Below are 25,295 nucleotides of genomic sequence, written 5' to 3'. Positions count from 1 at the left end.
GTTTTCACTTGCTATTATGGAATGGCATTGAGGGGGAAAATCAAACAGGGATATATTAGTGAACAGACATCGCTTCGTGTCCAAACTAAAATCTAGTGCACAATAACATTTGATTAATGTGACCTATATAACGTTCAGTTTAGTAGAATTATAAGGGCTAACCAACTACTCTATATCTTTTTTGGTTTTATGATGTTTTTGTTTCGAATAAACAAACATTTGGTATGAAGCATAGAAAAAACCTACATTTAAAAAATGTAAGTGTCAGTAAAACGAGTCCCATCCGGTCTAAAGCTCACGGTCTCTGAAGGAAAGAGTCATTTTTGTTGAAAATTAAATACATTAAAAATCAATGGGAAAGTCACTGTGCCCTAAAGCTTCGAGGCAAAAGAACGTCAGATTTTTAAACGAATCTAAAGCAAAGTTCACAACTCTCGCCTCATTTTAACAGTCCAGGGTTTACTCTGAGCCCAAACTATGGCCAAAACAATCCCATTTATGTCATGACCTAGTCCAGCTGGGCACAAGTCAGCGTGCTGAGATATTGTTTGTGTGCAGGTCCTCTGTTATCCCAGCTGTATCTGTCCAGAGTAGATGGTCAGCACGAGCATGATGGCAAACCCTGTGAGCAGTCCTGCGTTCTGGATGGCAAACGTTAACAGAGAGCCACTTCCTCCGGCCTCCTCTTCCTCACGACTCACCTCATTCATCTCCGGAAACTGCAGAGAGGGACAAGGGAATATACATGGAATATACCAGTTTTGGGATGATGCCACTCTTTGTTTTCATAGTTTCTTATCCTTCTGCATTCATTTGATCAAAAATACAGCTAGAAACAATATTGAAAACCATTTTTACAACTTAAAGTAAATGTTTTTTTAATCTCAAATTACTCCAATCTTCAGAAAATATAACAATATACTGAATATAATGCTGAAAACAGTTCTGCTGCTTAATTATAATTTTTTTTTTTTTTTTTTTTTTTTGTGAAAATCATGATACACTTTTTCAAGATTGGTAAAAAAGAAAAGCAATTATTTGAAATATACATCTTTGGTTGCATTGCTTATGAAAGTCACTTTTAATTCAATTTTTTGTTTTGTTTATAAATATATTGTTTTATTTAAAGCTAGTACTTGTTTGTTTTTATTTAAAAGCTGTTTTAAATGTCTTTTAGCTTTAGTATTAGGAACTAATAATTTCTTTATATATAAAAAAAAAAAATCAGTCACACAGTAATAGTTGCATAACATATTATTATAGTTGTTAAGTTTAGGTTTGCATGTACCTCAAATGATTTTAATTCCCCAAAATGTATGTAATCAAATTACTTTATTAATTTTAATTAAAAAAACACAGGGTTTATGCAGGTTTTATGAAGGTGAAAGAACAAATATCCGTGGACGAGCTTGGAAAAGTCAACTTAATTCAAACAGAAAAGCAATTTTCATCGCGCACCGACATAAATTATATATTTATATAATCTCAGAAAACAAGGCTTTATTTCTTCATTTTACGTCACAAGTAAATGTATCCATATTCGATATTCTGGAAATCAAAAATCATGTGGAAGATAATTTTTTTTGCAGTGCATGCAACATGACTTTGAATCTAAGACATTCCCGCTCTGATTTAAGACCTTCAATTGCAGAAGGGCAAAGTAAGCCTTTTTAACACCTGCGGGATCCCTAAAAAAAGCTCTTCGGTCTGATCTTAGAAGCCCACCTTTAGGAATCAATAGAAACAAACACAATCCCATTCTTACCATATCAGCCAGCGCGATGTAGAGGAACATGCCTCCGGCCAGAGCAAAGATCCAGTTAGGAGAGAAGTTGTTCCCGGCCAGGATGCCGAAGCCCATGCCCAGATAACAGCAGCACGCTGACAGGAAGTTAAAGAAGAGCGCCTGCTGGATGCTCATGCCAGCGTTTAGCAGGATTACAAAATCACCTGGACACAGAGATACAGCAGAGCGATTACACGGCAGGCTCTGCACACACACACACAGACACACACATTCACAGACACATTAACACCCACCGAGCTCGTGTGGAAACTCCTCACACAGAATCGCCACCGAAGTACTGATGCCCTGAAACACAGACGCAGTGAAGGAGGCTCCGATGGCCAAACCATCGATGAAATTATGAAGACCGTCGCTCAGAGTGATCATCCACGCCAGAGTCCCGATGTCAGAGTAACCCCTGCCCTTCAGCCAATAACATCCACCCGAGCTCTGAGAGTCCTGCAGCAGACACACACACACACACACACACACACACCACATTAACACGCTTGGAATAAGACTATTTCAGGTTTTTGAAGGAAATCTCTTATGCTCACTAAGGCTGCATTAGTTCGATCAAAAACACAGGAAAAACTGTAATACTGCACAATTTTATTACATTTAAAACGTGAATATTTGTGACCCCTGGAGCACAAAAGCAGTCTTAAGTCTCTGGGGTGTATTTGTATCAATAGCCAAAAATACATTGCATGGATGTATTGGACATGGACAACTTTAAAGGGGATTTTCTCAATATTTAGATTTGTTTTTTTTTTGCATCCTCAGATTCCAGATTTTCAAATAGTTGCATCTCGGCCAAATACTGTCCTCCTAACAAACCACACATCAATGGAAAGCATGTTTATTCATCTTATAAATCTCAATTTTGAAAAACTGGAAATGCTGGAAATGGTTGTGCTACTTATTATGTTTTGGGACCAGTGAAAACATTGCAGGATTCTTTGAAGAATTAGAAGTTGAAAAAAAAAAAAAAATTATTCAAAATATGAATTTTTCTAGAGGTCAGTATGTTTACTGAATTGATAAAAAGTGACAGTAAAGACTTTTGTTATTTGTTACTTGATTTGTATCGCCTTTCAATACCGCCCAAAATCAGATGAAACGACTCTGGGAGCGTCCGCACCATTAAATATGATTTCTGAGTGTAATGTAGTCTCTTACTTTATTTATCCATTAGATTTTGATTGAATCATGAAAGATTATTTTAGCATCTGCAGGGCTCTTGTAGCTCAGACATGAAAAAGTTGTTTTAGTTGGAGAAGTTACAAAAACAATAATTTTGTCCTTAAAAATCCTAACACGCACTGATGAATCATGTCGCGCTGAAATTACAGCAATTACAAGAAGACAACCCTGAGACTCAGAAAAATATATTTCTAGGGCAAATCTCAAACATGACTGGCTTTGTTTTTGATGACAGCAAAACGACTATGAGATTAAAAACTTAATAGGGCCAATTTTGATTTTCAAGCAGGTTTTAGGGGATATAATAGTGAGTAGGGTTGCAAAGGAATGGAAAATTTCAGGTAAATTTCCAGAAACTTTTCCTGGAACATTCCCCAAACCAAATACATTTTTTCTGAAATATTTCTGAAGTTTGCTGGAAATTTTTCACCTTTTTGCAACCCTAATTATGAGAGGCTTAGAGTCACTTAACCTGTTAACGTTCGGTTCCACTTTTTGAGCATAGACGTGAAAATTACATTTCCAACTTAAACTGTTATACATTTTTAATGCTTTGGTCCACAGACTTAAGGTTGGTCTCTTTTTAAAACAGACACTTGGCAGATTATTGTAGAAGTGAAAAAGTTATAAAGATCATACAGGTGCTGGTCATATAATTAGAATATCTTCAAAAAGTTGAATTATTTCACTAATTCAATTCAAAAAGTGAAACTTGTATATTATATTCATTCGTTACACACATACTGATATATTTCAAATGTTTATTTCTTTTAATTTTGATGATTATAACTGACAGCTAAGGAAAATCCCAAATTCAGTATCTCAGAAAATTTTAATATAACTTCAGACCAATACAAAGAAAGGATTTTTAGAAATCTTGGCCAACTGAAAAGTATGACCATGAAAAGTATGAGCATGTACAGCACTCAGTATATAGTTGAGGCTCCTTTTGCCTGAATGACTGCAGCAATGCGGCGTGGCATGGAGGTGATCAGTCTGTGGCACTGCTCAGGTGTTATGAGAGCCCAGGTTGCTCTGATAGTGGCCTTCAGCTCTTCTGCATTGTTGGGTCTGGCATATCACATCTTCCTCTTCACAACACCCCATAGATTTTCTATGGCGTTAAGGTCAGGCGAGTTTGCTGGCCAATCAAGAACAGGGATACCATGGTCCTTAACCAGGTACTGGAAGTTTTGGCACTGTGTGCAGGTGCCAAGTCCTTTTGGAAAATGCATTTCCATAAAGTCAGCATTTCCATAAAGTTGGTCAGCATATCCATAAAGTTGGTCAGCAGCAGGAAGCATGAAGTGCTCTTAAACTTCCTGGTATACGGCTGTGTTGACCTTGGACCTTAGAAAACACAGTGGACCAACACCAGCAGATGACATGGCACCCCAAACTATCACTGACTGTGGAAACTTTACCCTGTACCTCAAGCAACGTGGATTGTGTGCCTCTCCTCTCTTCCTCCAGACTCTGGGAAGAAAATGCTAAATTTACTTTCATCAGAGAACATAACTGTGGACCACTCAGCAGCAGTCCAGTCCTTTTTGTCTTTAGAAGCTTCTGACGCTGTCTGTTGTTCAAGAGTGGCTTGACACAAGGAATGCGACAGCTGAAACCCATGTCTTGCACACGTCTATGCGTAGTGGTTCTTGAAGCACTGACTCCAGCTGCAGTCCACTCTTTGTGAATCTCCCCCACATTTTTGAAAGGGTTTTGTTTCACCTCTCCAGGGTGTAGTTATCCCTATTGCTTGTACACTTTTTCTACCACATCTTTTCCTTCCCTTCACCTCTCTATTAATGTGCTTGGACACAGAGCTCTGTGAACAGCCAACCTCTTTTTCAATGACCTTTTGTGTCTTGCCCTCCTTGTGGAAGGTGTCAATGGTCATCTTTTGGACAACTGTCAGAACTAGACTGAGAGACCATTTAAAGGCCTTTGCAGGTGTTTTGAGTTAATTAGCTGATTAGAGTCTGGCACCAGGTGACTTCAATATTGAACCTTTTCACAATATTCAAATTTTCTGAGATACTGAATTTGGGATTTTCCTTAGTTGTCCGTTATAATCATCAAAATTAAAAGAAATAAACATTTGAAATATATCAGTCTGTGTGTAATGAATGAATATAATATACAAGTTTCACTTTTTGAATGGAATTAGTGAAATCAACTTTTTGATGATATTCTAATTATATGACCAGCACCTGTATAACAAAAAAGTTATGGAAGGTTAAGTTTATGAAAACATAAATATATAATTTATATAAAATATATATTTTACAAAACATGTTTTACTCTAAAAATGCTAGAAAATCAAAACCAAAATTCTAAACAAGTTATGTTCCAAATTTGAAGTTGATATCTCAAAAAAATGAGCCTTCGGTGAGATTTTGTTTGGGTGTAGTACCAAGCTTCTCCACTAGATGACCATCAAACCCCATTAGTAACCAGTTAAGGGCGCCTTCATTTCCATAAATGGTTAGAATGACCCGAAACAAGTTTTTCCATACTTCTCTAAATATTTATGAAGTAGACATCAATCAAAAGTATTAAGGGTTAGTATGGCAGTTTTTGATTTAAATTCAACCTCAAAAAACACATAAAAGACATGCTACGAGAACCCTGGACTTGCATTATAGTTCACAATGCATAAAAAAGGACAATCTATTGTTTTTTCTACATATTCAAAACACTTTTAGACATTTCTTTCTAAGAAAATACAATGGATGTTATCTTTTGAACAGTCTCCATGAACATTTTTAGATTTTCTTTTGTTGAAATTACTTTAAGTTCAGACTAAGATATTACTGTTTAAAACATCTAATGGCAAGTGGGCCCACAGGTGGGCATTTAACAGGTTAAACTCAATTAAATGCAACTACAGATTACCACATTGAACAACTGAAATTGGTAGTTGATTTATTCCTGACCTGTACTGTCTGGCCAGTGCTGAGAATTTTGTCGTCTTCTCCGAGTCCTCTGACATCTGCTTCGGCTCTGGGTCCAGATGCTCCTCCAGTCTCTCCATTCTGCAGTTTCTCCATCACACCATCCTCCAAATCTCCATTAGAGCTGGCATAGCGCTCCGCGGGAAAGTGACTGTGGCCGTGGCCATGCCCTTCCTAACAAAAGAGACGATTAGATCAGAAGAAATGTGAGGAGAAAGCACACACAAAAAAAGAGAGCGCGACTGAATAAGATTGCAAAGAAAACCCTCCACTAGAGGGCGCTGCATTATAACAATTTCATTTATAAACCTAACTCTAGACAAACAATTACAGATGGATAATATATTCTCATGACTGTTAAGATCTTGGGTCCCATCATAATCTCTCGAAGCATGCTAGAAGTGAACAGTACAGCTCCTTAGGAGCTAAACCCAGACTCACACATATTGTACATACTGTTCACACTTTCCAATGGAAAACTCACGAGTTTCTAAAAATAACATCCTTTTGTTGATGTCACTGCGAACCCATGTCACAATGACAATGTCAGATAAAGCTGTTTGCTCCAACAGATCATTAGTCCAAGCTCACCCTGTCCTTTGGCTTTAAGATCATCTTCAGGACTTTCTCTGTAAAGAAGAACAGGTAAAATCCTCCAAACACGACGGCAGACTTAGGCACATAATAATCCTCCATGGGGTTGAATCCGAAGGCCTATACCCAGGGGGAAAAGAGCATGTTTATGATGTCAAATCTTATTTAAACCATACAGCATTTGTGATTAACCTTGAATAAGAAACTGTCGTGTTTTTTTATGATCATAAAAATCTTCACAGGATGCTGAACGACTCTACAATTTAAAAGTTTGGGGGTTGTAAGATAAATATACTAATGATTTTATTTAGCAAGAATGCATGCATGCATAAAATGGCTTGGCATCACAGGAATAAATTACATTTTAAAATGCATTAAAATAAAAAACTAATATTTTATATTGTATGGGAATAAAAAAGGACCCCAAACCTTTGAACGGTAGAGAAAGCTGCATCTAAAGTGTTAATAATCTGAATGTGTGCAGTACATAATAAACTTAGTATGGATCCGATCTAAATATAAACTCATAATCAGTCTCCTAGACAGCAGGAACAATGAAGAGTAACAGTATTCTTCACATTTATTTCACAAGCTGTCATGAAGAGTGAGTATGGGATTTATTTTAGATTGGGTTTTAGTGTAATTCACTAATGCCTCAGGGCTTCTCCCCATTTTGCTTGGCTTTTCTCCTCCGATTTAAGATTTTTCACAAGTTGAGCCATTCACTTAATGGTTTTAATTAAGGTTTTTGAATAATTCAGTCAGATACAAAAATCAGCAATAAATACATCGTGTGAGAACTCCAACTAAAACAACAATAGAGGTTCTACAGTTCACTACAAAGTTTATTGATTGTTTTATACTCTATCTTCTAGCCTTCCAGCTGGGGAGAACCACTGAGGTCGGGAAGAGTATATTTGTGCTGTTCACCTGAAAATTACAATCATTTCAGTTCCTCACGTTGTTCCAAAACATGCTATTTTAATATTTAGAACACAAAATTTGAATTTATTTTTTTCAGAATGTGCAATTTATTTTCAGCCCGTTTCAGCCACTGAAAAATAAATTAATAAAAGTTAATAGCGACTTTTTTCCACAGAATTGCAAGATATAAAAACACACAATTGCAAGTTATGAAGTCAGAATATAAAAAAGATAAAAACTCACAATTCGGACTTATTCGCAATAGCGAGTACATATCTTGCAATTCTGACTTTTCTCACAGAATTGTGATATAAACTCACAATTGTGAGTAATAAAGTCAGAACTTTGAGATAGTCATAATTGCGAGATAAAAACCTTGCAATTCTGACTTTTTCTTGCTATAGTTTGTTAAAAAGTTTATATCTCGCAGTTCTGACTTAGCATTGTCTCGCAATTACGAGTTTTTATCACGCAATTATGAGAAAAAAAGTCTTAATTGTGAGATAAAGTGGCAATTACCTTTTTTACTCAGTTTATAAATAAAAATAGTTTATATACCACAATTCTGACTTTATAACACGCAATTGCAAGTTTATATCTCACAGTTTATTTTATTTCTCAGAAATGCGACTTTATATCATGCAATTATGATAAAGTCAGAATTGTGAGATAAAAAGTCGCAATTACCTTTTTATTTTTATCCAGTTTATATATAAACTTTTTATTTATCGCAATTCTGACTTCATAACATGCAATTGCGAGTTTATATCTCACAGTTCTGATTTTATTTAGAATCGTGACTTTATGTCACGCAATTATGATAAAAGTCAGAATTATGAGATAAGTCGCAAATAACCTTTTTATCTTGCAGTTTTGGCTTTATAACATGCAATTACAACTTTATATCACACAATTATGAATTTTTAACTCGCAATTGTGAGTTTATATCATTAAATTCTGAGAAAAAAATTCAAAATTGTGTGATAAAAAAGTGCCAATTACCTTTTAAAGTTTTTATTTAGTTTATAAATGAAAATAGTTAATATCTCGCAATTCTGACTTTATAACACACAATTGAAAGTTTATATCAAGCAATTATAAAAAAAAGTCAGAACTGCGAGATAAATAGTCGCAATTATCTTTTGTATCTTTTTATTCAGTGGCGGAAATGGGCTTCCATAGCAATCTGCTATTTTGCATCCAATAAGAATGCACAATGATTCGAAGTCTTCTATCGGCTTCAGGAAAATATATAGATCATGTACGGTGTAGCACATGTGTCCGCTCTACCTCTGGGATTAGTTGAAAGAGTGCGTTGGAGTACAGAGTACCAATGGCCAGGGCTATGAAGTACAGCAGCAACCGCTTGTAAAAGGTTTTCCTCATGAAGGGAACCACACTCGCCCCGACCAGTGAACACAGAGATATCACGGTCACACACAGGAACCCATACCCCCACACTGGCCAAACAACCAGAGGACAGAGAGAGAGAGAACACGGGAAGGGGAAAAAGAAGAGAATATTTGAATTAATCAGCAGAATATTTAACACTAGGAATCTCAAATGAGAGATTTACTCCTTCTGTGGGTCACTGAATGATCAAATTAATTCATGCAACCATATTTGAAGAAAATACACAAGATTAAATCAAGTTCATGAATTCCATTTTCAGTTGATGTCAATTTATATAATTAACTAAAAGCAATAAATCAGACATTTCAGGAGTCATGCTATTACACTACCATAAAAAATTTAGGGTCAATACATTATCTTTTTCACATTTCAAACACTCAACAAAGCAGCCTTTATTTGTTCAAAAATACAGTAAAAAATCAATTTGATCAATTTAACGCATCCTTGCCGAATAAAACTATTAACTTCTTTTAAAAACAAATGACTGACTCCAAACTTTTGATGATAGTGTATGTTGTTCTCGTATTAAAATCCATTGTGTTTTATTCCCAGAGGAAGTGTGTGTGCGTGGGGGGGGGGCTTCCTGTTGACCATCATAGAACAAATGATGCTTTAAAACATGAGGTCACTGAAGGTCATTCCAAGCTGATGGGATCTACTCCTGAGGCAACAGAGGAACTGAAAACACCCTTATTCATGTTGACCAGCCAGTGAACCATCAACACCCAACAACCCAACAGAGAGCATCCTGGGATACGCAGCACTTCATTAGCTCTTTTAATGCAGATGTGATTTCCATAACCAACGAGCCAGTGAAAAACAGTCTTAGTGGTAAACATTAAAGGCAGTATTCAGGGGTAGAATTGAGGCGTGGGATCCTGATCCTCTCCAAAAAAAAACTTTTACCGCTCTCAAACTCCATTCAAACTTTCCATGCTTCTAGCAATTTTAATAATATCTGTACTTTAATTGATCATTTTTATTAACTGACAGGAAAACAGAAAATTAGACACTGCAGGAATCTATAGAAATGTATATTTTAAACATGAATTTATACAAGAGAAACACATAAATGTATATGGAAAACATAAAATAAATAAATAAATCTGCCCAAGGGTCTGCAGACAGATTAAGATTTATAAAAGTGAAAATAAAATTACAAAAAAAAATGTGATTAAATTAAAATAAAATTATAAAAACTAAATTAAAATAATAATAATAAAAAAAAGAAAAAAAAAAAATCAAATTTAAAAAAAAAAGAAAAAAAAATTACACCAGGGCCTATTTATGGCTATTTTTAATAAATCTCGCAAAAGGCTAAAGATTCAGTTATTATTTACAAAATTATAAAAAAATGTTTTAAATGAAATACAAATATAATTAAATTGTAAAAATAATAATAATATTAATTAATAAATAAACAAAATATAATAATAATAATAACAAATATAATAAATATAAAATAAATTACAACAATGGATCTATTAATGAGCCTTCTTTAGCAACTGCAAATTGCAAACGACTAAGTCATGCAATATAAAATCACCTGCTGTAGTGAAACTATAGTTTTTAACAGTTTTTACAGCCCTAAAATTTACCAATAGAAAGATCATTGAAGAAATAAAATTTAAAAGAGAGGAAGAGCTTCAGAAAGAGGAAATCTTTACTGTGGTTATGGATGTTTTGTTGCGTTTAAAGGGAGAAAACATTGTGTAAAGGAAGAAAGAAAAGGCGACAATTCCAGACAGCCCTCTGAGATGAATCCTGATCCGCGGTTGATTGGGTGTGTTTGGGTGGAGACGGGTGGATGGATACTGAACCTCAGGCAGGAGCTGCAGAATGGCAGTGGAGAACAGCGTCCCGGTGGACAGAGCGATGAAATAGATGAGTGTCCAGCGCAAGAACCGCGTCCTCATCAGGGGCACCACAAAAACAGCAGTCAAAGAGAACGCACTAATCAGAGTCACACTCAAAACTGAGTAACCCCACACTGCAGGACACACACACACACACACAACATTAGCAAACACATCCTACAGCTTGTGTGTGCATGGGTTATAATGTACACTGCTCTGCTACCATTAAACCCAGCCAGACTGGAATCCCTGGAAATACAAGACATCCGTCACAAACACACTCCTGCATGGACACGTGTGCAGATAGAGAGAGGATGTCATTATGTGGGAGTGAACTGTGGCAGGTGCATGTATGTACAGATCACATTTCTACAAAACCACAGAGTTGCATTTGTTTACAGCAGAGAAAAACCGACAGAGGAGTAAATGATTCATGAAACACACAGACGCATTTAGGAAATATATTTCTTTCATATAACAGCAGTAACATGTAGCCATTAAAATATGCATCACTGAGTTTATAACAGCACACTGAAATAACAGGCTTCTTCCACCTTTCAAAAAAAAAAAAATTAGTTTACATTTATGCATTTAGCAGATGCTTTTATCCAAAGCAACTTATAGTGCATTCAGTCTTACAGTTTTTGCCTGTATGTACGATAAAAATTGCTTCCCAGGGTTAAAATATCCGTTTTTTAGCAGGGTTGCCTTGGTAAAATTCGCATTTTAGGGGCTAAATATCACGTTATTTGTATTGGGGTCGCTTCGACCCGCGGACATGAAAACCAACCACAGACTTGGCAACACTGGTTGGCATTTACTACACCAAGCCGTAATTCACTGACAATCTACACAAAATCGATGTTAAAATCGCAGGCGACTCTTTGTCAATTTTGAAAACGATTTTGTGTTAGTTGTCGGTGGACTACGGCTCTGTGTAGTAACTGCCGCTCCACCTGAACCAGTGTTGCCAAGTCTGCGATTGTTTTTCATGTCCGCGGTTTGAAGCAACCCCAATGCGAATTTTACCAAGGCAACCCTTCCAAAAAATGTATATTTTAACCTCGGAAAGCAATTTTTATTGGGGAACCTCCTGGAAGCGCGATTGGACTAGTTATGGACTAGTTTTAAGAAGCAACTGGGCAGGATTTGTTGTGAAAACCTGGCAACCCTGATCCGAACGCACGTGCTGGAGCTATACTACTAATCACAGGAGCATCTTTACTGATGAGATGCGCATGAAAATCACATTCGATTTTTTGCGCAGCCCTACCGTATACCAGGAAGTTTTAGAGCACTTCATGCTTCCTGCTGCTGACCAACTTTATGAAGATGCAGATTTCATTTTCCAACAAGTCTTGGCACCTGCACACAGTCCTAAAGCTACCAGTACCTGGTTTAAGGATATCCCTGTTCTTAATTGGCCAGCAAACTCACCTGACCTTAACCCAATAGAAAATCTATGGTGTATTGTGAAGAGGAAGATGTGATATGCCAGACCCCAAAATGCAGAAGAGTTGAAGGCCACTATCAGAGCAACCTGGGCTCTCATAACACCTGAGCAGTGCCACAGACTGATCACCTCCATGCCATGCCACATTGCTGCAGTCATTCAGGCAAAAGGAGCCTCAACTATATACTGAGTGCTGTACATGCTCATACTTTTCATGGTCATACTTTTCAGTTGGCCAAGATTTCTAAAAATCCTTTCTTTGTATTGATCTGAAGTTATATTCTAATTTTCTGAGAAACTGAATTTGGGATTTTCCTTAGCTGTCAGTTATAATCATCAAAATTAAAAGAAATAAACATTTGAAATATATCAGTATGTGTGTAACGAATGAACATAATATACAAGTTTCACTTTTTGACTGGAATTAGTGAAATAAATCAACTTTTTGATGATACTCTAATTATATGACCCTGTATTACCATCACTGTCCTGTGGAGCCAGTGCAGTGTGATTTGTTAAGACTGCATTGAGAACAGGACGCTGTAAGACTCAATCTCTAAAAGCACACATTCCTCTTTTCTCTCTTTATCTGTTGATTTGTGGAGGGGAAGCATCACTGCGACGTTCTCCTTTCAATTCCTCTCCTGCTGCCAGGATGCACAAGAAATGCCAAAACCCAGAAGTGCCTCGTTTAGCAGATAAAGCACAGCATGACGCAAAGCGACAGAAAAAAAATCACTGGTGCACACAGATGTTTAACATGCTGAGCTACTAAATAAGAATTTAAATCAAAACTAAAATAATATGTTATAGACAGGGTTTGTTTTAGGTCATGGTGAATACAAAAACAATAAAAAAATGCACGCATTTGAAACGCTCATAAAAATAACATCGCCCATAGTGTACAACAGATATGAACCAACTAGTCTGCTATAAATATGCCAAGATGTCGTACTTTATCTTTATTGATATTGTTTAACGGATGGCATTACTTGTGGATGTGCAACACATGACAGTTTGAAGAGAACATAATAAGAAGTGTTAATAAGTGTCATTGCATTCACAGTGTAAGCACATCTCGGCAGAAACAGTGCTACAAATTAACCTCAACACAAGCCCAAAATACATCACACCCATGTTTGATTGCGGAGCAATTAATTTTAAAACCATGGCTTGATTGCTGGCTCGAACCAAGCCTTTATGGCCTTTTTACATAAATCTTCTTTAAATGTTTGTAAACATGTATGAGTTTGATTTGAAGTATAGCTGAAATAGTGTAACCCTGGAGCACAAAACCAGTCTTAAGTGTCAATTTTTTCGAAATTGGGATTCATGCATCATCTGAAAGCTGAATAAATAATCTTTCCATTGATGTATGGTTTATTAGGAGGACAATATTTGTCTGAGATACAACTATTTGAAAATCTGGAATCTGAGGGTGCAAAAAAAACCTAAATATTGAGAAAATCATCTTTAAAATGAAGTTCTAAGCAATGCATATTACAAATCAAAAATTAGTTTTTTATATATTTACGGGAGGAAATGTACAAAATATCTTCATGGAACATGATCTTTACTTAACATCCTAATGATTTTGGGCATAAAAGAAAAATCGATCATTTTGACGCATGCAATTATTTTTTTACTGCTTTTGTGCTCCAGGGTCACAAATAGGGGTGTACATATACTTTTGGCCATGCAGTTTATAATGACAATAACATCCTGACTAACAAAAATAATTCAAGCATCGTGACCATTTGTATGCGTTGACTATCAATGGATAGTGGATCTTACCCTCAGCATCAGTGGGTCTGGGGCTGGTCTCTGACTCTTGGACCTGTTTGATCTTACACGCTTGTGAGTCCAGCTGCTGTATCATGGTAGGGCAGATTTCCTGCAGGCCTCGTTCATCTATACGGGACTGTTCGCTCATCCCATACGCTGCCAGAGTGTCTGCAGCCAAGCACTGAGAACACAGGTTTCAATTATTGCTTCAATAACAGCATTGAGAGAGTTTGTAATGGAGGATAGAAACCACAGATCTGACTCTGAGGTCTCACAATGATATATCTCAAGGTCATACTGAGGATTAGGAATCAAAATGTTGAAAACATAACCGATAATAACTCTCTGAACAAAGTTTTTTTTAACTAAATATTTACAAAAGGCAATTATTCATTAAACAGCATTTAATGAAAAAGATAGAATTTTAGGTCAACTTAGGACAACTATTCAGCTGTCAAAAATAAGCTAATAACACCATAGATAATGCCTCTGATAAAACACTTAATGACGTGAATACACAAATGCTAAACCAAAGACAAATATTTCTGGCTTTGCACTCAACACTCAGGCAGTGAATATTGTAATGCCAATGATTTATACACTACATGGTCACACACATATTCAAAAATACAAACTTTTATTCAGCACAGCTGTATTAAAGGGGTGGTTGACTGGTTTTCTAGGCTTGATTGTGTTTATGGGTGCAGTTTAACACGTGTTAATGCTTCGTAAAAAAACAACAACAACAACAACAAAAAAAAAAACATTATTTTTCACATAATTAACCTTTATTCCACACCTCTCTGTCCCTTCTCCTAAAAACACGCTGATGATTTCCTGCTTTCATGAAGCAGAAATACAGGATGGGCTCTGATAGGTCAGGTTTCATATGAATAGATATTTTTTTGCACCCTTGTTTGTGCTGCATTAAACTGAAATAATTTTAAAAGACACACACACACACACACACACACACGTATATATATATATATATATATTTATATATATATATATATATATATATATATATACGTGTGTGTTTGTGTGTGTATTATTTTTTTTTACACTAGGAAATAATTACAATAATATTGTCCTAATTTATACACTTGCAAGAGGGTCTAAAAATAACCTGCCACTGAAAGGAGAAAAATGACCAGTCAAATATGTTTTCCTGGCCATGAAACAGTTTTTGCATAAACTGCTAGTTGCTACTACAACAACTAAACGTTAAAAAAAAAAAAAAAAAAAAAAAAAAAAGAGACCACCATGCGGTCAAATCTTCTGTCACTTTCTCGACTCACCTGAGATGCATTGGTTTTGGTGGGCTGTGTTTGTGCATCATGGAGGTCTCCGCTCTGGCCTCCGTTTAAGCGCACGAGGAGCGCTCGGAGCTGAGGGACGGAGATGCTGGTGTTGTCTCCGTAGCTTGTCAGTAACTCCTGAAGGATCTGCGCAGGAGACGGTCCATCCTGACCACTGACATCTCCTACTGGCCACTGCAGCAGGCCTAGAGTCAGGGTCAGGCCAAAGGTCAAGGTCAGCTGTCTGCAGCCATTGGCTGGTCTCAGGGTCATGACGCTACCAGCAACACGTCGAGCTCTACATAGACATACAGTAACGAGGGAAATGAGAAAATTAGGCAAACGAATGAGAATTATATCCATAAACTAAATGGCCATCAAGTAGTTTATTTTTCAGAAAAATATATAATCCTCAGACAGCCAATTGCAATGAACACTATTTACTTGCTGAATAAATGTTCATAGGTGCACATTATTAAAAAACAATGGTATAGCCAAACAGTAATCAGGTATCGTTTTAGCAGAGACTCCATTCTATGCACTTTAAGTAGACAAAGTACAGTAAAAGATTTCAAAGTGTTTAAAAACTAAAATAGTTAATAATAATAAAAAGGGTAAAAATGGCTATAGAAATAAAATGGAAATATGAAAATGAAATATGAAAATATTAGTGCTGTAAAACGATTAATCCAAAATAAAAGCGGTTTTCATTATTAGTAATAGAGGTCAACCGATTTATCGGTTTTACCGATTGATCGGCACTGATAATTGATTGCTGGAACAATCGGTTATCGGTAAAAATCCATGCCGATAGTTTCCCGGGTTGAATCCGTTGCTGGAGCGGCTGAGAAGGCTCTGTTTTCATTATACAGTGCGAGAGCGGCCTCTAGTGGCTAAAATCACTGACAACACGTGCTGTTTGTTTAGACACGTGATGCTGCACGCTGAACAGAGCGAGAAACATCAGACAGAAAATCCTGCTGCGCCTCAGAGGGCCATTCACATAGTTTTCCATTAAGGTACATTATATTCGCCCCGAATCGTTGTTAATGTACATAATGAATTGTATATTGAGCATTTCCATCGAATCGTTTGTCTTTCTGTGGCTCTAATAAAGTCTGTAAGCTTCATTTATAGAGCTATAATATAGATCGCTCTTTCCGTTTGCTCCGTTTTTAAACACTGAAACTCAAACTTATATATATCTCATTGTTCATTCTTGAAGTAAACTTGTGTCCTTTTGGTGAATGAATAAACTGTAGAGTGCTGCTTGAGTTGAATGCGTTGCGTCCGGAGTGTGTGAGATACCGGTGAGTTATACTAGATTCAGCGCTGCCGTTTTATTTTGATTAGATAATCACTTGAGTGTTCAATAACAGAAGCAGTTCAAGTTTGAGAGTATACATTGTGCTGGTATAATTGTAGGGACCAATGTTTTCCCGCAATGCAGAAAACAGAATCGCGGAATCCATTCATAAAGACGGAATTCACAGTTTAGCGTGTGACGCTCGCGGTGATTTCAGCATCTGCCGTCTCACTAAATGAAGACGAAAACACATCCAGAACTGCACTGAGAGTCACTTCACGAGCATCTGACCGTTTTATTTGACTAAAAGCATCATATCACATGTAAAGCTATTGATTTATTTTGCAACCCTTCAAAATAAAAGTCCAGAAGTATATTGTTCAGTAGAATGTACATAGTCTACTACTAAAATCTTAAAAACTAATTATTTTTTAAGGAATAATCACACAACATTTCTTCCATGTTTTAATTTTAATAGTAAATCCCCTTTGTTTGCCAAAAAAAAAGTTTGCTTAATTTAAACTTTCAAATAAAATTAATGTTTCATGCCTTGATTTGATAACAATAAAAATTTAAATACACATAATTTTTTAGGGGAAAAAAATCATTAGGCTTCTTTAAGAAAAAATTAATTAAGTTGTTTTATGTGTTTAAATAATTAGACATGCTAAAACAAATACATGCTAAGAAAAAATAAAACATTTCATAGGGCCCTAATCATGTAATTTTTGTTAAACTTTTATTAAATTCATTTGAAAATGTATAAGTTTCATGATTTTATTTAATTAGACTTACTTTATGATTAATAAACTTTAACTATTAAAAAGGAGTGGAGTAAAATTAAAATGGAAAAAACAAAATCCAGAAAAATTAAATAACAGAATTTGGAAATAAATAAAATGGAATTTAGGAAAAAATTAAACAGATTTCATAGATCCCTATTAGAGTGTGGTAATTTCAACATTTACTATTACTATTTATATTATTATTACTACTACTACTACTATTAATACTTTTTTTTTTTTTTTTTTCAGAATCTATTTTAAAAACTATCGGTTAATTAATCGGTATCGGCCAGTGTGGTCCAACCTTGCTATCGGTATTAGCAAAATCCAATATCGGTCGACCTCTAATTAGAAATAAAGCTGAATTTTGTTTTATCAAGTATATAATCACTATATAGTATATGAAAATAGCACTGACTGAATAGTTCCACAATATCTGAATGTGCGCGATTTCTTTTTAAAACAGCAAAATCAGAAAGCATAACAAGAAATTTGATTTATCATTTATTAATCAGTAAAATTGGTGTCTGAGAAGCCCCGAGACTGTAAAATCCGACTGATATTAATAAATGCTTCTTATAAACAGCTACTGAGATCTTCTCTTCTCTGAGTCTTCTCAATGGAAATGGGTAACTGCTGGAAACGGAAACAGTTTTTCTTGGGTCAAGACTTAACAAAGGTCCTGATGTGATGCAAACAGAACACAGGCTCACATTATTCAAGCGCTTTTTGAAAGACACTGGGACTCGAGGTCTACAAAGTTCCCGATGCATGAAAGGCACAAACACTGGATAATTGGCCCCAGGGGGGCCTTCAGAAAAGGTCTCAAAGGCCACTGTTGAAGAGGGGAAGAGAGTAAACCCAAACCAGTCATTACCAAGAGTGTGAAGAAGCCAGGAACAATATGGAAAATTACCATCACTGAATCCCCTAATGCTATCCTTGAGATTTACACAACAGCAGGTTTCCAGAAAACCACCACAAAAGCAATTCTCAGATTTCAGCCATGTTTCAACCAAAAGGTTTAAAAAAGAAAAGAAAATGTTACTTACAACAGTATGAACCAACACATTCTTTGATGTTGCATCATATCAAGTGTTCCCATGAAGAAATGCAAAAGGAAAGCATACAAAAGTCTGGAAGCATACAGCCATCAAAATTAATCAATATCCCAATCTAAATTGACTATACAAGCACTATCATTTTCAGCCCTATGAATTCAATATTTTTTGCCACGGCCGATGAATATTCATTGTGACTGAACTTTTGCAGAGGTTTTTTGTATGTTTCTGTCAACATAATTGCTTGGCTTAAATTTGTGAAATTAACTGACTGTAACACATGTCTACTCCACGACTCAGGGTTAAAGAGAGTGCAATTAAACTTGAGAACATCCAGCTCAAGAATCAGCCGAGACTCATTTTGCTGAACCTCACCTGACCAGATCTTTGGGTGAACGTGAGGCCAAGAAAAACAGAGAGCGTCTTCGAAATATCAGACAAAAGGGCGCTTGTGAAAGAGATGTAAAACCTGCTGAGTAATGTCAATACTGATTGCCATCAAGTAAACAGGAGGAAGTAAATGACAGCTTTTTATAATCTGATTTCATGCACGATGTCCGGGAGAAGTTCAATATTTATTCCCCAGCATTGTGCGCTCAGTTCCAACTCACAATCACAGTGAGGGTGTAAAAGAGCATGAGAATGTTGATCAAAAACAGCAGGGTGTGTAAAGGAGAAGTTAACCACACCATGCTGATGCCGGCTGTGCTATGCTGACTATGCTTGTGTGTGTGGTTTGGAGAGCGAGAGAGAGAGAGAGAGATAAAGAGAGGACACATGATCCTCCTAACTGCCTTATTGATAATATATGAGGGCCACCAAAAGCCGAGGTGAGCTTTAGTAGAACAGCACACACCTCTGATCAACCGCTGACAAATAGTCCATTCAGAACTAGTCACAACACGCAGTTCAATTATATAGCACACTAAACATTAAGTGTGTCAACACTAAATGCATTTACAAAAATAAATAACAAACATGACATTGTTAATAGCACAGTCTTGCAATTCTGAGATACATACAGTAAAATAAAAGTTAAATTATGTGACAAACAGTCCAAACTGTGTGGTGTTACCTTGCACTTGAGAGAAAAGTCCGAATTGTGAGAAGAAAAAAAATTGCGAGAATCAAATTTGGAATTTTGAGGAAAAGTCAGAATATTGTGGCTTCATATCTCACAATTCTGTGTGTATACGCTGACATAAGGTTGTTGTTTTTATTTATTTATTCATTTGTTTATTTTAGAAATAACATGCATTTGCAAAACACAAGGTTAAAATTGTAAGAATTAGCTGTTTGTTTTATTTATACATTCTGTGGCGGAATCATAACATGCTATTTTGGCTACTAAACTAAATTCTATAATAATGCTTAAGTCTTGCAATTATTATTATTTTAAATTCAGATCCACAATTGTACGATGACCCAAATAAACAAGAGGCTTTTAAAATACACATTCCATTAAATATCCACTGAATGTCTCTAGATTAGGAATGCAGACTAACTTCCACACTACTGAAAAAAACAAGAGAGCAACTCTTTCCACTTGGCAGACTTCGTTGCTCTGCTGCTGATGTGGCAGCTTTAAAGCATGACTCGGGTGAAAACACAAGAGAGGTCCTTATGAACCACTAGACACCTGTTTTTGAGCAGAATACACTAACACAATCGACGGAAAGAGGTTATGGTCTCTAAGGAAAGCGCTGGAAAGCCTTTCAAAATTCAGCAGAGGAAGTGCATACTGCGCCTTTAAGGAAGCTGAACTGTAATATTCTTTGCTCCAAAAAAAACTAATTATCCAAATGTGAGAAAAGCCATTTAAGCAACAGTGTGTTGGGTCGAATTACAATAAACACTGTCAACAACAATACACATTCATGCTTTTATTTAAACATAATTGTTCGGCTGTGCAAGTACCACTAATCTGTAATAAAAATATATGTAGTAAAATATACCTTCATAATTCAACAACAAATTAAACATTTATCCCAAAATAAGATCCTGATAATATTTGACCCTACTGACAAAAAAATCTACTTGTGTGTTCTTCTGAAAGTCAAACAGGTTTGGAACGGCATAAAAGGCCTACATATTAAAGGTTAGAAACCCCAATTAGGCTAACAAATATATTTTTCTAGACATAAATAATACTTTAAATTGTGTAGTTCTCTGGGGACACTGTTTTCAAACTCTAGTAGAAGTCAAATGCTTAAGGCACAGAATGCAACCAATTTTGTTACGATGCAGAAACGCATGTTACTACTCGTACCACTGAACAAACCCTCTTGAAGGTTATGAGGAATTTGAGAGCTGTGACTGGTAAAGTATATTTGCTGACTGATGACAACTTGAATACTGTTGACCTAGAAGACCTAGAATCCTTCTGCAGACCGTTTCTGGCATCATTCGAAGCAAATATTAACATTTTTTGGAGCAGCCACTAACTCACATATTCACACAGTTAATCAACTTTTTTGAATGCATAAGCAAATGTTAAAATCAGCTTTACCTGTTGCTCATCTACTTTCTACAGAATTTGTTCTTTGGTTCTAAACAGCTGGTTCAGCAGAAATGGTTTGCTTCAAATGCCCAAGGACTCAGTGATCAAAGCCCCTTTATACAGGAGACACAATGAGGCACTGTAATTAAATCATCAGACCTGTCATTAAACGATACAACATGATGCCATAGAGCTCGTGGGGGCATCCTCAGAAATAATTACCACCAGCAAACAGCATTAATTAAACCCTTGCCTAACCACTAAGCTGGAAAAACAGATAACAAGCGGTTTTGCTGCTTTCCACACTATGTCAAACCTGACAAGCCTCCAAGGACTTTGTGAGAATGTTATGGTCACTAAAGAAAGGAGTATTCAACAAGGTGATTACTATAATCATTATCTTTATATTTTTATATATCAGAAAACAGACAGTACACATTCTCTCTCACATCTTGAAATATAAATCAACAGTTTTAGTCACAGAAAGTTAGTATGTGATCATATTGTTATTATTATCAGGGTTACAGGTTTAAATACATTTTTGACCAATGAATTTCCAAAATTATTCCAGTTACTCAAAAAACACACAAATTTTACAAAATTCAGGGTGACAAAATAATTTAGGAGAAAATAAATGTATACCCACTAAAAAAAACCAAAAAAAAAACCAATATATTCTATACAAAAGATTACAAATACATTTTTTTTACAACTTTGTATTCTGTGACCTCAGGAAACGTGTTTTATTATTATTATTATGCTTATTATTAGCTTCATCATGATGATTAACACTATACATCACAGCAATACTTTAGTTATACCTCAAAATAACTGATAATTAAATATTGATATCAGTCAGGCGAGTTATTTGTAAAAAAAAGTTGCACATTTTAAATAATCTTACCAATTTAAGAGCACATTTTCAGTTTCATATTATTATGAATTTAAGTATGTTAAATGGTCATTAATTTGACATTTTTTATGTTGTCTGTTTTATCTGCCACCATTAAATTGCTTTATATCTGTATTATTTACATTTATGCATTTAGCAGACGCTTTTATCCAAAGCGACTTTATAATAATTATATAATAACAATAATGAGGGCTAAAACAGATTTTGGCCGTTAAATTTACGTAGCTTAGCAAACTGCAGCGCAGGACGTAAACAGACCCGAATTAGCTAGATTTGTGTGTCTGCACAGATCATGATGAACATCCCATCATCTCTGCTAAAAACAGGCCATGAATAAACCTGTGTCTGGTTCTAACTCACATCACATTTAACATGATTTGTCCTCGAGGGGGTCTGAAGAGCCTCAGCTAAAGCAGCTCACCTCACTGACGCGGTTTATGATTAACTTAGCCGGCTAAATTAGCCGAATAAACAATAATGCAAAAAGATGCCGCTCACCAGATTTGAGAGCTGTTGGTCTGTCTGCTCGAGACGGGTCCGTTATCTGACAGTCCAGAATAAACGGAGGGACATGGGGTAACCCGTTTAAAACCGAGCCCGCTTTCGGTTTGTTTAGTCTTGACCCATTCACGAGACAGAAGCGTGAAACTGACACGCAGAGCCGGGGGGATGACGTCACAAGCGAGCGCAGTTACGAATTCTACTTAATTATTCAGCAGCCAAAGCCTTCGCCAATGGACGGCGAGAACGTTAACGTATTGAATATTCATTAGACACGCCCTATCCATCCGACAAGTTTTATTTATTTTTTGTACGAGTAAAGTACCAGCCTTACTACACAGGTCAAGAGAGTTTTTTTTATTATATTTTAATACTTTGACTCGAGGTCTACGAGCGCTGTTCGACGCACTTATCATTTTTGATCTAAGTTAGTTAAAAAAATAGATGGAAGACGATTTTAATGCATGAGAAAATTGGTCACTCGTGGCGAGTCTCTTGTTTTTAGTTCAAGATGTTTAAAAAAAATAATTAACTCATCAAAACGTGCTTCTCTTTTTGTTATACTGAGAGCTTTACAATGGTCAATGAATGAATGCAATGGTTTGTTTTTTTTTGTAAACAAAAGCAGTAACGTTAGATCTGCAAAAGGGTTTTCAAACATCTAAACCATAAAGCAGTTTATTACAGCTTTACATGTTTCCAAACATTAGAATGTGTCCTCCTGATTAATTATAGTTCTTTTTCTGAGCAAAAAAGGAGGGGAAATGACTATCAAACATTTATCACAGTGCAAAAAACTAATAATTGAAATTGTAAATCTTTGCCACTATTACTAAAACCAAAAGGGTTTTACTCATTTGTCTGAAAGAAGTTAAATGTGGTGTAAGCACATCATTATATGCACGTCAGAATAAAGATGTTGATTCATTTATACATAAATGATCATGCTCAATGACGATGGAATAGCCTATTATTGCACACATTAAAAATAAAAAACAATAGTAAAACATTTTTTTCCCTGGAAACATAAAAAAATATATATATATATATATATATATATATATATTTAATATGCATTATTCTATATATATAAAATCGCTTCTACAATTTGAATTTGATGCGTACACCAAAATGGGATGTTTCGTATTTGACCCATGGGTCAGTATTCAACCCTCAAGAATATTCACACATTTTGGTCTTATTTTCCAATTCATTTTATGTAATTTGTTGTATATATAAATATATATATATATATATATATATATATAGATAATTGTGGGCCATTATTCAAAGCCATGGACATATACAGTATATTACTGTTAAATACGTTTTCATTGCAAAATTAATATGCAATTATATTTTCTGAAAAGTATGGTGTCCCTATCATATACAGGGTTATTTGTTTGCTTTCAAATTAAATACATAGAAGATTGCATGCAGACCTTTTTTTTTTTTTTTTATGAAACTTGCACGTGTATGTTTTCTTATTTGGAGAAATATGTGATATTTGAATGCTGTTTTTTGTTTGCATGTTATTGCCCCTACACCCAGCTATTAAACAGCCTGGATTATACAGTTGCTTTTAATACATCATAGCTCAAAGAACAAACAGGTCAAAGGTCAGTGGTAATAGCGGCTGTGTAATATTAATACCAAACACCCAATGACTGAGATGTAAGATGTAGTCATTCAGTATAGGAAGTATTAGAATTCAGACACAACTATGAGTTCATGAAACGATTATTAAACCACATGACCTCATTACATTGCATGAAAATTTAGTTTAGTGGCATCCAGTTATGATCTTGCAGATGGAATAATGGTTGCATTTTGAACTGTAATTACTGTACTGTACACAGCTGATGTGTTGTGCTGGGTAGAGCTCCAGCTGTTTTAGGAGCTTGTTCAGATGGGGCTAGATTGCTTGAGACAAGTGTCAAGTGACAAGAAACAGCTTTGAGCAACCCAGAGGGATGCGGCTGCTCCATATGGGTTACATGGGCCACCTGACACTTCTCAACACCATGGCCATCATTCAGTCACAATGAGTAAGACTGACAACCTACGAGACTGAGATGTGGGTGAAACCTCAGCTGAGCAGGGTCTCGACGACCAAAGAAAGTCTCAGATGCTAATAACTCGGCACATTGTTTTTTAACTGTCCTGTGATTGGTGTAAATGTGGCTCCCGTGTAAGAACACATGTTGTCTGACTCACCAACTCAAGTCAGAAAGTGTCAAATCGGCCATTAATATCATATATACACTGTATATAGTATGTATATAATTATTATTAATGGCTGATTTTATTTAAAAAAAAATCTGTTAAACATTTTGCTGCTAGTCTTTGCATTAAATAATTTTTGCTAGTTTAAAAAGTGATCATTAAGACACTGACATCTAGTGGAAACAAATATATATCGCTATTATGCAAAGTGCCAGAATTTTAGTTTAGATTTATGGTGACATACAGTATATAGTAGGTTATTTCTGTATAAAGTTGTTATTTTCAACTTTAGTCGTTTTTCAATGTATATCTGCTCAACAGATCCTTTGTTCCTAAAATCTGTGGAATTTTAATGCGTTTTTTTATACTTATGTTGATCCAGAGCAGCATTTTTTCTGTTCCTTTGGCCTTTAGTTAACCTTAGTTAATGCATTAGTTAAAATGAACTGCGCATGACATATGTTAAGCATTTAAACTTTTAATATACAATTGTTCATAAACTATGCATTAACTAATGTTAACGTTTTTCTTTTTATTGAATTTAGTAAATGGTGAAATTAACATTGATTAAATGCTAAAAAGTATTGTTCATTGTTAGTTTATGTTAATTGGTGTAGCTATCTATCCATGCAAAGTGTTACCAAATTTCCTAAAGAAAAAAGAATCTGCTAATAAAATATGAATACTGCTCTGAACCACAACACATCACCATTATTTCAGACATCACTGAT

At 35.5% G+C, this 25,295-nt stretch overlaps 1 protein-coding gene across 2 annotated transcripts; it reads right to left on the bottom strand.

The window, feature by feature from the left end:
• Nucleotides 1-171: 171 nt before the first annotated feature.
• On the bottom strand, nucleotides 172-22,515 carry LOC132141609 (metal cation symporter ZIP14). Of its 2 annotated transcripts, XM_059551291.1 has the most exons (10): nucleotides 22,336-22,515; nucleotides 20,934-21,037; nucleotides 15,273-15,570; nucleotides 13,981-14,152; nucleotides 8,755-8,924; nucleotides 6,538-6,660; nucleotides 5,929-6,120; nucleotides 2,041-2,245; nucleotides 1,766-1,950; nucleotides 172-719 (listed from the first exon to the last, which is right to left on the bottom strand). In XM_059551291.1, the coding sequence occupies exons 2-10, from the start codon at nucleotides 20,942-20,944 to the stop codon at nucleotides 567-569; spliced, it is 1,509 nt and encodes a 502-aa protein (XP_059407274.1). In that variant the 5' UTR covers nucleotides 20,945-21,037; nucleotides 22,336-22,515; the 3' UTR covers nucleotides 172-566. The 2 variants fall into 2 exon arrangements, with proteins under 2 accessions (XP_059407274.1, XP_059407275.1); XM_059551292.1 differs by lacking the exon at nucleotides 20,934-21,037.
• Between the last annotated feature and the right edge of the window lie 2,780 nt (nucleotides 22,516-25,295).

The sequence above is a fragment of the Carassius carassius genome, chromosome 5, assembly GCF_963082965.1.
Source record: "Carassius carassius chromosome 5, fCarCar2.1, whole genome shotgun sequence".
In the NCBI taxonomy this organism is placed as follows: Eukaryota; Metazoa; Chordata; class Actinopteri; order Cypriniformes; family Cyprinidae; genus Carassius; species Carassius carassius.
Note: the sequence above shows the minus strand (reverse complement) of the source record. Positions and strands in the feature narration are given on the sequence as shown.